The 14,725-nt window shown below is 38.1% G+C and overlaps 1 protein-coding gene across 5 annotated transcripts in view; it reads right to left on the bottom strand.

Moving 5' to 3' along the window:
- The window catches only part of MFSD14B (major facilitator superfamily domain containing 14B), a 68,872-nt gene extending 56,350 nt beyond the window's left edge, over positions 1–12,522 (bottom strand). The window contains exons 1-3 of one of the 5 annotated variants that reach the window (XM_064490057.1): positions 11,648–12,522; positions 11,092–11,331; positions 10,743–10,997 (exon numbers count right to left, since the gene is read on the bottom strand). Coding sequence is in view for 1 of the 5 variants with exons in the window: in XM_031447312.2 (XP_031303172.2) it covers positions 10,226–10,333 (108 nt within the window). In the remaining 4 variants the exon portion in view is untranslated. The other 4 variants (XM_064490059.1, XM_064490058.1, XM_031447312.2 and 1 more) reach the window with 4 other exon arrangements.
- Positions 12,523–14,725: the final 2,203 nt, after the last annotated feature.

Raw genomic sequence — 14,725 nt, 5'->3', positions numbered from 1 at the left:
TAGTAAGGGACACACAAAACAAAAATATGTAAAATACGATGTCAAAAGCAGTTTAATGTGGGGTACAGGGATTAAAAATACAGGGTTGTTAAAATGCATTTGAACTTAAAAGAGATCAGCAACTTAAAATAATCACATATATACAGACTGTTGCATACGGTGTGGGGAATATAGTAAATAAATATGCAGTATCTTTGTATGGTGACATATTTTAGACTTACTGTGGTGGTCATTTTGAAATGTACAGAAATACCAAATAATTTTGTTGTGTAACAGCAACTAACATAGTGTTGTAGGTCAGTTATACTTCAAAAACAAACTCATAGAAAAAGAGGTAAGATTTGTGGTTACCAGAGGTAGGGGAAGGAGAGGTTGGGGGAGGGGGGACTGGATGAAGGTGGTCAAAGGCACAAACTAAATGAGTAATAGAGGTGTAATGCACAATATGATAAATATAATGACCACCACTGTATGTTATATATGCAAGTTGTTACATCTTTCATATACAGAGAAAGAGAATACATCCTAAGAGTTCTCATCACAAGGAAGAGAATTTTTTTCTATTTCTTTAATTTTGTATCTACAAGATGATGGATGTTTGAACTAAACTTATTGTGGTAACCATTTCATGATGTATGTAAGTCAAATCATTATGCTGCACACTTTAAACTTACAGTGCTGGATCAACCCAAAGAGACACACACCAAGGCACATAATCATCAAATTGACAAAAATTAAGGATGAGAAAATGTTAAAATCAAGAGAAAAGCAACAAATAACATACAAGGGAACTCCCGTAAGGTTACCAGCTGATTTTTCAGGCCAGAAGGGAGTGGCATGAAATATTTAAAGCGATGAAAGAGAAAAACCTACAACCAAGAATACTCTTATCCAGCAAGGCTCTTGTTCAGATTTGAGGGAGAAATCAAAAGCTCCACAGATAAACAAAAGCTAAAAGATTTCAGCACCAAACCAGCTTTACAACAAACGTTAAAGGAATTTCCCTAGTCATCAAATCACAAGAAAAGAGAACAAAAAGAAGAAGAAAAAGACATACAAAAGACTGCTTTGGCAATTTGGGGCCTTTTATGGATCCATATAAATTCTGAAATTGTTCTAGTTCTGTGAAAAATGTTGTGAGCATTTTGACAGGGGTTGCATTGGATCTGTAGATTGCTTTGAGTAGTATGGCCATTTTGATAATGTTGATTCTTCCAATCCAAGAGCATAAGATATCTTTCCATTTCTTTGTATCATCTTCAATTTCCTTCATCAATGTTTTAGTTTTCACAGTATAGCTAACTTCCTTGGTTAAGGTTATTTCTAGGTTATTTTGCTATTTTTGATGTAATGGGAATGTTTATGCCAGTTATAAAATTCTGGTTTTTGAAGTGAAAAAAAAAAAAAGTGAAGGGCTGCAAATGGCAAAATACCCTTCTTTTTTATGGGTGAGTTGCATTCCATCATATACATATGCTACATCTTCTTTATCCATTCATCTGTTGATGTTCCCTTAGGATGCTTCCGTATCTTGGCAATTATAAATAACACTGCTGTTTTAATAGCAGGGTGTATATATATTTCTGAATTAATGTCTTTGTTTTTCTTGGATATATACCCAGGAGTGGAACTGCTGGGCCAAATGGTGGTTCTATTTGTAGGTTTTTGAGAAACCTCCATATTGTTTTCCATAGTGGCTGCACCAATTTACATTCCCACCAACAGTGTACAAGGGTTCCCTTTTCTCCACATCCTTGCCAACATTTGTTACTTGTGTTCTTTTTGACAATGTCCATTCTGACAGGTGTGAGATGATACCTCATTTGCATTTCCCTGGTATTAGTGATGTTGAGCAACTTTCCATGTTCCTGTCGGCCATCTGCATTTCCTCTTTTGGAAAAATGTCTGTTCAGTTCTTTTTCCTGTATTTTAAATGGGTTGGTTGGTTGGTTGGTTGCTTTTTAATCGAAATACAGTTGATTTAAAATGTTCTGGTGTACAGCATGGATGGACTTGGAGGACAATATAGTAAATGCAATAAGTCACTCAGGAAAAGACAAATACTCTAAGAGATCACACACATGTGGAATCTAAAAAATATAACAAACTAGTGAATATAATGGAAAAGAAACAGACAGAGATATAGAGAAGGAACTAGTGATTACCAGTAGGGAGAAGGAAGGGGGAGGGGTGAGGTGGAGGATTAAGAGGTACAAACTATCGGGTATAAAATAAGCCACAGGGCTGTATTGTACAACGTGGGGAATATAGCCTGTATTTTATAACAACTATAAATGGAGTATAACCTTTAAAAAGTGTGAATCACTATATTGTATGCCTATAACATACAATATTGTACATCAACTACACTTCAACTTAAAAAATACAATACTGTGAAATAGACACATTTTTAAAAGGTTAAAATATAATGTGAAAAGAAAAGCAACAAATTACTTTGAATGTCTTCACTTAAAAATACCAAGTGTTAAAATGTGTTAATTATATTCATAAGAAACAGAATCCGCCCCAGAGAGTTTGAGCAAAAAGGCCAATTTATTTAGACTCTTTGAGATGGCTGACCAACAACTCTAGGCTATACATCCAGTCACATGATAGAACTGGTGGCCAGTGGAGCTGCTGCTTTTGCCAATAGCAAAGTTTTCCTCTCTCTGATGATAGAACTTATCTGGTTTAACACAAAGTCTGTTTTTTCCATTAGATCTTTCAATGATTAATCATAGTTATTTTAAACTCTGCATCTAGTAATTCTAAATATGTCTTGTCCTAATACTTAAATTGTTTCATCAAACTGTATTATTTTGATTGTCTTTTAGCATGCCTCGTTTTGTTGTTGTTGAATGCCAGATGTATTTTATTATATACAGTTACTGAATTAAATAGGTCTTGAATATAAGGAATGTTGCTAACCAGGTATTGAATTGGGCTAAATACAACTTTTGTCATATCTCTAAAAACAAAAAAGACAACATAGAGAAAAAGCTTCATGACATCAGATTTGACAATGATTTCTTGGATATGACACCAAAAAACACAGGCAACAAAAGCAGATAAATTGGACTTCATGAAAATTTAAAACTTGTGCATCAATGGACACAATCAACAGAGGGATAAGCAACTTATGGAGAAAATATTTGCAAAGCATGTATATGGTAAGGAGTCAATTCAAATAATCCGATTTTAAAGTGGGCAAGGGACTTGAATATACATTTCTCCAAAGAAAATATACAAATGGCCAATAAGCATATGACAAAATACTCAACATACACGAATCATCAGGAAAATGCAAAATCAAAATGAGGTATCACCTCACACCCATCAGCATGGCTACTATTCAAAACAAAAACAAAACAAAAAATAACAAGTGTTGAGGAGGATATAGAGAAACTATAACCCTGGTGCATTGTTGGTGGGAATGTAACATGGTGCAGCCACCATGGGAAACAGTTTAGTGGTTCCTTAAAAAATTAAAAACAGAATTATCCAATGATTCAGCAATTTCACTTCTGGGTAGACATGCAAAAGAATTCAAAGTGGGGTCTGTACACTCCTGTTCACAGTGGCATTATTTATAATAGCCACAAGATAGCAGCAACCCAAGTGCTCATCAACAGGTAAAGGGAGAAATTAAATGTGGCATATACAGGAAATGGAATATTATCCAGTCTTGAAGAAAACCCTGACACACGCCATACATCAACAATCTTGAAGACAACATGTCTTGAGGACATTATACTAAGTGAAATAAGCCAGACACAAAAAGATAAGTGATTCCACTTATACGAGGTACCCAAAGTAGTCAGTATTCAGAAACTGAAGGCAGACTGGTGATTATCAGGGGCTGGGATAAATGGGGAGTTGTTATTGAATGAATATAGAGTTTCAGTTTTAGAAGATGAAAAAGTTCTGGAAATTGGCTGCACAACACTGTGAATATACTTAACACTAGTGAACTGCACACTTAAAATAACTCAATTGTAAATACTGTTACATATATTACAATTAAAATTTTTTCTTAAATCAACTGTATTTCTATATTTTGGCAACAAACAGTTGTGAATTTAAAATTTCTTAAGAATGTACATTTATATTACATTTACATTACATGTTTAATAGCACCAAAAAGGTATGATATTTGGGATAATGTGACAAATGATGCAAAAAACACTGTTGAAAATTAAGCACAGCTGAAAGAAATTAAAGGTGTAAAATAAAGAGATATCTCATCTATGGATCAGAAGACTCAATATTGTTTACAATTCTTTCTAAACTGATCTTCAGGATCAATATACTCCCAATGAAAATACTAGCAGATTTTTTTTGCAGAAACTGACAAGCTGATTGTGTCATTCCAAAATGTAACAGACCCAGAATAGTCAAAACAATTTTAAAACAGAAGAACAAGGTTGAAGGACAAACTCTACTTATTTCAAATTTTACTGTGAATCTCCAGTAATAGAAACTGAGTGGTGTTGATGTAAAGATAAATAGATCAATGAAACAGAACAGAGAATCCACAATAGACTGACACATATATGGATAACTGAATTTTGACAAAGGTGCAAAGGCAATTTAGTAAGTCTTCTCAGCAGATGACGTATGTGATAACAATTGGTTATCATACACAAGAAAAGAATTCCTACCCATGCTTTGTACCACATAAAAAATTAATTCAAAATGAGTTATAAACACAATTGTAAAATAAAAAAAAATTCTAAAAATACAGAAGGAAATCCTTGTGACACTGAGTTAGGATTTCTTAGATATGAAACCAAAACCATAATCCATGAAAGAACATATTCATAAAGTTAAATTTTATCAAAATAAAAACTGCTCAGAAGAAAATATTTGCAAACAAATATCTGATTAAAGACTTGCAACCCAAATATACAAAGAATTCTTAAAACTCAATTATAAACAATCCAACAACAACAAATAAATAGGCAAAAGACTTGAATGGACACTTCATCAAGAGGATATACAGATGGCAAGTAAGCTTATGGAAATATGTTGAACATAATTAGCCAAAGTGAGGTTAAAAAAAAAAAAGTACAGTGAGATACCACTAAAGATCTATTAGAAGGGATAAAAATAACTGACCAAGTGTTGACAAGGATGTAGATGAACTGGAACTCTCATAGTGCTAGTGGCAATGTGAAATTTAAAATTGAATTTTTAAAGGTTTAAGAAGTTTGGTAGTTTCTTAAGAAGTTAAACAATACATCTACCATATGATCCAACCATTGCACACCTAAGTATTTGCTTTACACTAAATCTACTAAATACTTAGGAGTGGAAAAGAAAAGAAAGTATATTCCATTCAAAGACTGGTTCATGAATGCTCACAGCAGCTTTATTTGTAATAACAAAAACTGGCTTAGGAGTGGAAAAGAAAAGAAAGTATATTCCATTCAAAGACTGGTTCATGAATGCTCGTAGCAGCTTTATTTGTAATAAGAAAAAATGGTGAGAAACCAAAAGTTCACCAAGCGATTAAGGGATAAACTGTACCAGTACCCATACCTTCAACTGTATATATGTAAATTGTATATATGCACATATATATGGTACATTGTATTTATGTACATATGACTGAACACTACTGAGCAATAAAAAAGAATGCAACTACTGATTTATATAATAGCAACATGAATAAATCTCAAAATAATTTATCTAAGTTGAAAAAGGCCAAACAGAAAAACAATATATTCTGTATGAGTCCATTGATACAAAACTTTAGAAAACAAAAACTAACACATAGTAACAGGAAGCATATAAATGCTTGCCTCCAGAGGTGGGGGTGGAGAGAGGCAGCACAGACGGGCACAAGGAAGCCTTACAGGGTGAGCGATATGTTCACTATCCTGGTTGTGGTAATGATTTCACAAGAGTACACACATCAAAACACAAATCTGTACACTATAAACATACACAGTTTTTGTATTCCAATGAAGCTATTTTCAAAAGACAAGTAAACACAAAGCTACATAGAAAAAAGTCAGGCATCTAGGCAGGAAGTTGACCCAACTTCACAGATGTTATGTTTTTGCAGGGTTGAAAACTGTTATTGTAGTTGATTACCGGTATTTCTCTCCCAATTTTCATAGATCAGTGCCCTTGCTATGCCACAACCTCTTTCTCCAGGGCACACCTCAGATTCCATAAATCATTTGTGAAGGTTCTATGAGACACTGAACTAGAAGGAGGAAGGGAGCAAAGGAAGGAAGGCGAAAGAAGGGGGAAAGCAGAGAGAGAACACAGGCAAGAAAGAGAATTAGGAATAAAAAGATGTATTTCCATAGTGTAATGAAGTATGTTTCTCTCATACAAGAAAAGCTAACATCATCCTTAGCAGTGGGGAAAATATATATTCCTGTCACACAGAGAACACTGGGCACTTTTACCATTACTACTGAACATTTTCCTCGATATTCTGGTTCATATAATATAGATACACAGAAATAAGACATGATATTATTGTCACTTGAAAATGTGTGAATATTAATCCAGAAGACCCTAGAAAATTAATTTTTTTAAAGATAAGGTATAAATTACCAATATCAACAATTTTTTTTTAAAATAGACAAAAGAAGCTATAGTAGTTAAAAAGAGCCTAAGAGGCTGTCAGGAACAGCTTTAAGACAATTGATTTGAAATTTTAGATGAAACAGACAAATTTCTAGCAAAACACAACTTACTAAAACTGACAGAAAAAGCCAAAATCAGGAGAAAATCAAAATTATTCTAGAGCTACATTAAACCACAAAAGCCAAGAAATATAAAGTTCTAGAATTGTATTATCAATCCTACACAAACTCTTTAAGTAAAACGGAACTCTCCAATTAGTTTTATAAGGCCAACCAAAGGAGACATAAAAGCAACAAGCTAATTTCATCAATAAGCACAGCCCTGGTTTAAACCAGACTGAATGATTAACTTCTATATTAACATACATTTATTGATCAACTGCTAAAGGACTATTTCAGATTAAAAGACACACAGCTATAGTCCCTTGCCTTCAGAGACTGAATCTAGTAAGAAAAACTGGGAAAAGATGCTCAAGATATTCGAAGAAGCAAGATCTAAAAAAAGCTTTCTATACCGGACCTAAGGACAATACAACAGCAACAAGGCTGTGTTTTGACAAAGGCTAGGCTTAATGAGAGAAAGCTGACCAGAGATGTGCACAGTACTAAACACGAAACAGCACAATGCACTCACTTTTATAAACTGAACAGATCAACTGCTCACAAATGCTTTTCGTTTCTCCTTTTACCTGCTATAATTTACTTGACAGAGTTTGGTTGTGCCAATGTCCCAGCACTATTTTATTATTGAAATGATCATACTGATTCCTAACGGTGTTAAGAAGTGAAAGCTATAATAAAAAAAACTTCCCCTAAAATGGCCCTAGGTCCTCTTTCACCTTTTTACAAATAAAATACACCTAGTCATTTAAGCCTTTTTTGGGTAACAGAAGCTGCTCATCAGTAATATTTCCATTTTGTCTATATTAATATATAATATTCTTGTTCTTATAAATCAGAATTAGCCTTTATAGGGACCCCTCTGAAACAGTCTGAGAAAAAATCAGCTAAATAGACATCAAATGTCACCAGAATGGTATTGATATTGAGAGGCCCCATGTTAGGAATCTTAACTGGTATCCAGGTTTTGGCTTTTTGGAGTCCATGAACATTCTGAAAAACATAGTATGCTAAATTTGGTTTTGTTTTCTTTGCAGCAAATCCTTAATTCTTACCAGATGCTCAAAGGTAAATGACTCCAACAGGACTTTTCTTTTGCCTGATTATGGAAAATGTGCATTCAATGATAATGCAAATAATTCTGACACATCATTTCAAGGTGTATGTACACCCACAATTAGGGAAGGATAGAGCAAAGAGGTACAAAAAAGTTGTCAGCTGACTGTGATTACTAGTAGCATTAAGAACCTGAAGCCATGAATATGCTAAAATCAAGCCGTAAGGAAATTTCTACACATTAAAATGAAGTCAAATCACGGGGGCTGAAGAATGTAGCACCTGAAAGCAATGCTTGAAAGAAACTAAAATAGTAAAGATGCATAATTTGGGGGTACTGGCATATGACATGAACATAAATATGGTTAAAGGCACTCACTGATTTTCCTGCCAACCCACATTTCAAAAAGTATCAGTGGCTGAACCCTGCTACCTGCCCATGCTAGTCATCTCACTAAACAGAGCAAGCACCAAGAAAACTCACTGTCAGTATCCACTGCAATTTATCAATACTTGACTAGGGGCACCCTCAGAGACAAGGAAAGACTGAACAGGCACCTACTTGTGCCCAAATTAGCATCAGGACTCACAGGAAAAGGAATCAGGGAATAAACTGTCTCAGTTTCTTTAAGTAAACATCCCTCAAAAGTTTCTGCTCTAGGCACATAAAATTAGCAAGTTTGATTTTTAGGTTGGGAGTCTAGTTCCTGAATCGATTAGTAAATGGGAAAGAACTGAATGCTTTTATCAGACAGGGATCACCTACACATTCTGACCAACCATGCATGCCAAAAATACTGAGAAATAGTAACAGGTAATATTTATTTGGGACTTACTAGGTGCCACGTTGTAGCAACCCTCACAATCCTCTAAGACAAACACTACTATTAATTTGGAGAGGTTATGTAACTTGCCCAAAGTTATACAGGTAATAAAAGGTGGTAACTGGGATTCCAAGCATGCTCACCTAATCATGTTATAATGCTTCAACCTGCTAGATTATTAAGAAAGGGGGACCAAGGAAAATACGTAGGACCACAGTAATGATCATATTTACATGTTAGATCCTACTAATCAACACTGTGGAGAGCAATCTGATGGCAAAGTAAGTAGGAGTATCGAGAGAGTCAAAATCTAGGTTACAAATGCTGAGGAATTGAACCAAAGGAATGCAGAAAAGATTAAAAACCTAAAATCTTTACCTGTAAACTTAGCTAGACTTACTAATGTATCACCATGAGGGTATGGGAAAGGACGAAGGACGTTACGAGGATGGCCACTGGTTAGTAATTACAATTACGGTCTATCAATTCAAAGACAGGAGAAGGAGCTGGTAGCTGGGTTTGGTTTAGAAGGCAAGAAAATGATAAGTCCACTTTTTATGTAATCAAAAATAAAAGGAGAAAAACCAGTTCTATAGAAATTCCCTCCCTCTACCAAAAAAAAAAAAAAAAGCCAAAAAACAAAAACTTCCGAGAAATTCTATCTTTGAAATGAGGAACCTCTAATTTTCCCCCCAAATAAGAAGTCACTTGGGCAAGGAGGAGCCTTCAACATCATTTAGCATTCTTTAAAAGCAAACTAAAATACATAAGCTAAAAATCTGAGGCCGACTGCATGTATTTAACTTTCCTATAATTTCTATTTTCCTTTGAAAAAAGTCTCCTTGGCATTAGCCTCTACTTATTGTAATGTTTCTATACTTCCTGTCCCAATAGACCTACCCCCACCAAAGAAAAAGGTCTTTTAAGAAATGACAGACTCTATGCTTAGTTTCACCGTCAAAAACCAAAGCGCCTCTGGCAAAGCCTGTTCCGCCGATTAAACCAGTGTTTCGGAAGTCATCTGAGTATCACATGAAATTGGAAAGACACTAGCCTGAACATGCTCCTCAGCCGGGCCCTAGGATCGGCAGCTTCCTCTGATACCATCTTCCTGGTCACCAACCGCTTGTGCGACCGCCTAGAGAACCGGGAAGGGACAGGGAGGCGCTGCTCAGCCTCCGACGCCAACTTCCCGGTCCAGGGCCTAAGGCCGGCTCTGAAGGCTCTCCATACATCCTCTAAGTAAGCTCAAGCCAGAAAGTGCACCATCAAAGTAGGACCGTAACACGTACGGAGAATTCTGAAAGAGCCAAATGAGTTATATTCCCGGGCCCATGTCGGGCGTCTTTTGAAACAATAACCAAGTCGCCTAAATTTCTGTCTAGCTACGAGCAGCGCTGGGAAAGCCTAGCAGTGAGGAATTCAGCTGGCTGACTCGGGAAAGGACAGGCTTTCCGAGAGCCAGAGCCCCTCTCGGAGCCCGAGAGGACGGTTCCCCCAGGGGACGAGGACCCACCCCCGCGCTGAGCGTTCCCGGACTCCTGCCGCGACCCCGCCCAGCCTCCCCGGACCCCGGGCTCCGGGCTGAGCAACGCGCTCGGGCTCCGTGCCCGCGCTCACCGAGCTACCGCCCGTGGCCCGCGCGCCCGCGCGCTTCTCCGGCATGGCTCCCGCCTCGGGCTCCAAGGCCGCCTTCTCCTCAGGCTCCGGCGGCGGCTCGGCGTTCATGCCACGGCCATGCCCGCGCCGGCTCGGGGCGCTCCGGGACTGCAGCGACGCCGCAACTGCGGCGGGGGGGCCCGCGCTCTCATGGGCTCCGCGGCCCAAAGCGGCCTGCTGGGAAGGCGGCGGCGCCAGTGGCGACGCCAAGGGCTGCGAGGGCAGTCGTGGCCGGAACCGTAGAGGAAGCGAGCCGAGGAGCGCAGCGGCAGAGGCCACCAGCCGCAGCCGGCGCACGGAGGCCAACTCCTCAGCTGCCCGCCGCAGCACTTGCGGCCCAGGGCAGTCAGGAGGCCTCGCGCCGGCCCCGCCCCCGCTTCCCCACAGGCCGGCGCGGGGCAGCCAGCCCTGCCCCGGATCTCAGCTCCAGCCTCAAGCTCGGCGCCTGCGCCCAAATCCTCCCGCAGCGCCCGCTCACCTAAAGCCCCACCTACACGTCTCGACAGTCTTGGCTCCGGTCTTCGCAGCGCGCCGGAAGTGCGTCATCTCCCGGGGCCGCCAATCGTATTTCTTTTTCCGGAGAAAAGCCGAGTCTGGGAGGCTCAGGTGGGGAGGGTTCCTGTATGGCACTTTTCGTCTTGGTTCGGCACCAAATCGCCAAACAACTTTTTCCTGTTGCTCTCAACAGCTGTAGAGATGGGCACTTTCTGACACAGAAACAGAGCTCCCAGGTCTGGAATACCGTACCGAAGAAGTGACATACGCACTATAATTACAATATTCTGTTCCTTTTCCAAAATCTAAAAAGAAGTTGATGGAGAGCTTACCTGGACGGTGGGATTCATGGGAAGGGCAGTCTTAGAAAATACCAGGTCTTTGTTCCAGTCCAGAACTGCTTGATGGTACCAACATGGTGAATATGAACAGATTACTCAAAGCCTCTGATCCTCTTAGGATAAGATAAGTAGCTGATGTACAGAAATCTGCTAATACTAATCGTGACTCCATAAATAGTGTTATAATTACTGGCAGGATACCACATACTGTCTTGCAGACGCCAACCTAAACTATAAAAGGAAAGCAACTTGGCTAGTTAAAGAGTTAACGCAACAGACAGGACCTGCTCCACAAATTAGGGGTACAAATATAGTCAGAGTATTTTTTCCTGTTAGATATTTGAGCATTCAATGCTTCCTTCAAAGACGATAAACACTTTGAAACTCTGAAGAACATAAGTCTTCCTCCTTATTAAAGAGACTCAGGTAGACTGTATATCCACCGGCTTAGGTCCCTCCCATGCCTTGCGCTAGTGTCCCTAGCTCAGGCAGCCATAACAAAATACCATAGACTGGATGGCTTAAACAACAGGAATTTATTTCTTACCGTTTCAGAGGCTGGAAGTCTGAGCTTGGGGTGTCAGCAGGTCAGATTCTGATGAGATCTTCCTAGCTTGCACATGGCCACCTCACTGTGTCCTCACGTGAGAGAAAAAGAGAGCAAGCTCTTTGGTGTATCTTATAAGGGCACTAATCCCATCAAGAAGATCTCTGCCCTAGTGACCTTGTCCAAACCTAATTACCTCCCAAATCTCCACTTTGATGATTAGAGCTTCAACATATAAATTTTGAGAGGACACAAGTCAACAGCACTTGGTGTACTGAGTTACAGCTTCATTTACACTCACTGATCAGACATTGCTTCCCAAAGCATACTGGTGTCCAGAATCAGTTTTTCCTGAAAAAACACAGAAGTTCTTTTCCTGAGCTCAAGTAGTCTACCTAGACTGCCCCTTCTGTCAGGGACTTTACTGCTACTTGGCCTTGACTGAAGACTCTTTAGTCAGCACTAGGAAACTGACAGGATTTTATAAGCCACTGGCCTTAAATTGAGAGTAGGAAATTCCCCCAACGGGATAGGCGACAACCGGCCTGAGGTTGGCCAGTTGTCATCTACCCTGTTCTTAAATATAGCTAGGGAAGAGGATATGTTAAATAGACCCAATCTATTTATGGATGGCTGTTATTTTTTGGAATTGTGTCCTTTTATTAAACCCCAAACTGCTTGCCTATTTCAGCCATGCTTTGATTCTGGTTTTGCCTTCTATATCTACACAAAAATGTTCAATTCCATTTGTTTTAAATGCCAGGATGAACCTGTTACCTTTATTGATTATCCTCCACATACATACCAGTTTGTGCCAATCCCAGTTAAAGTGCATTGCCAAAAATATAACAATGTAAGTAATGTTGGATGATGGCACTGTGAAGTCTGGGCCCTTGATTTGGAGAGCCATAAAAGCAATTTTTAGGAGATGTATTGTTTATTGCATTATATTGACAGTTACACCATAAGAATTAAATAGACCCTTATTCTTACCTTTTAATTAATTCTGCACTAATCAAAGTCAAAAAGCTGGAATTCCACACAATTTAATTCAACATCCAAGGCTGTAGGAAAGTAATGGCCCTCACTGAAAGAGACATGTGTTATGGTATTTGGAAAACTGGATATCCACATGCAAACCATGAAATTGGACCCTTGTCTTACACTGTTCATAAAAATCAATTCGAAACGGATGAAAGTCTCAAACGTAAGACCTAAAACTGTAAAACTACTGAAAGAAAACGTAGGGGAAAATCCAGACAAATATTTTTTGTTATATGATACCAAAAAAGCACAGGCTACAAAGGAAAATTAGACAAGTGAGATTGCATAAGAAGCTTTTGCACAGCAAAGGACATAATCAACGAAGTGAGAAAGCTATCTACTGAATGGGAGAAAATATTTTCAAATTATATATTCAATAAGGAGTTAATATCCAGAATATATAAAAAACTCATGCAACTTAAGAGAAAAAAAAACCTGAAATGACCAACAGGTATATGAAAAGATGCTCAATTTCACTAAACATCAAGGAAATACAAATAAAAACCACAATGAGATATCACCTCAAACTTGTTAGAATGGCTGTTATAGAAAAGACAAAAAAATAACAAGTGTTGCAAGAATGTGGAGAAAAGTGAACACTAGACACTGCTGGTGAGAATGTAAATTGGTACAATGTGGAAAACAGTATAGAGTTTCCCTCCAAAAAAAAAAAAAAATAGAGCTACTGTATGATCCAGCAGTCCCACTTCTGGGTATATATGAAAAAGAAATAAAATCAGAAACTAAAAGAGATATTTGTACTCTCATGTTTATTGAAGCATTGTTCACAATAGGCAAGATATAGAAACAACCTAAACATTCATCTTCAGATGACTGTTTAAACAAATGTGTTATATACATGTATATGTCTATGCAATTGTATTTTATTCATCATTTTAAAAGATGTAAATATGATCATTTGTGACAATGTGGGTGAGCCTAGAGGGCATTATGCTAAGTGAAACAAGCCAAACACAGAAAGACAAGTACTATATTATCTCACTTATATGTGGAATCTAAAATAGCCAAACTCCTAGAACAAGTGAGTAGAATGGTGGTTTCTATGGACTTGGGGGATGGGAAAATGGGAGATCTTTGTCAAGGAGTATAAAATTTCAGTTATGCAAGATGAGTTCTGAAGACCTAATGCCTACAGCAGTGTGACTGTGGTTATCAGTACTGTATTGTATTCTTGAAATTTGCTAAGAAGTTTGAGCTTAAGTATTCTCATCACAAAGAAAGAAAGTAAAAGAAAAAGAAAGAAAGAAAGAAAGAAAGAAAGAAAGAAAGAAAGAAAGAAAGAAAGAAAGAAAGAAAGAGAGAGAGAGAGAGAGAAAGAAAGAAAGGAAAAAGAAAAGGAAAGAAAGAAAGGAAGAAAATGGCGATTGTATGAGGTGATGGACATGTTAAATAGCTTGATTGAGGTGACTATTTATTGATCAATATGACTATCAAAACAGTTGAACACCAACATTTTTCACACATTTTTTTATTCATGAATTACACCTCAATAAAGCTGGAGAAAATTCATGAAAAATAATTAATAAAAATTTTCATTGAAAAAGGAAGAGCTGTTAAACTCATGGTATGGTTTATTACAGTGAAAGGATGCAAATCAAAGTCAGCAAAGGTAAAAAGCACATAGGGCTGAGTCCAGGAGAGACCACATACATTTCCAGTTGACTTTTCTGAATGGTGTCTACGGACATTGCTTAATTACACCTTAACACTATAACAACGTGTGACAATGAACATGAAGTTCTGGTAATCAGGAAGCTTACCTGAGCCTTGGATCCAAGGTTTTTACTGGGGGTCAGTCATATAGCATGGAGCATCAAGTGACTGACCTTAGGTACTCAGGCCTCAGCCCCTCCAGAGATGAAATTGATACCAAGTGGCCAAAAGCCCCCATCGTAAATCACATTGTTGGCATAAACTTCCTAGCGTAGCCCAAGACTCCAGGCAAATCAAGCCATTCTTATCAGGCTTATAAGGGTATTCCAAGGGCTTAGAGGTTATCTCCCAGAAGCCAGT

This window comes from Camelus dromedarius, chromosome 10, assembly GCF_036321535.1.
Source record: "Camelus dromedarius isolate mCamDro1 chromosome 10, mCamDro1.pat, whole genome shotgun sequence".
NCBI classification, from domain to species: Eukaryota; Metazoa; Chordata; class Mammalia; order Artiodactyla; family Camelidae; genus Camelus; species Camelus dromedarius.
The sequence above is the reverse complement of the archived record's forward strand: the minus strand, read 5'-3'. Positions and strand labels throughout refer to the sequence as shown.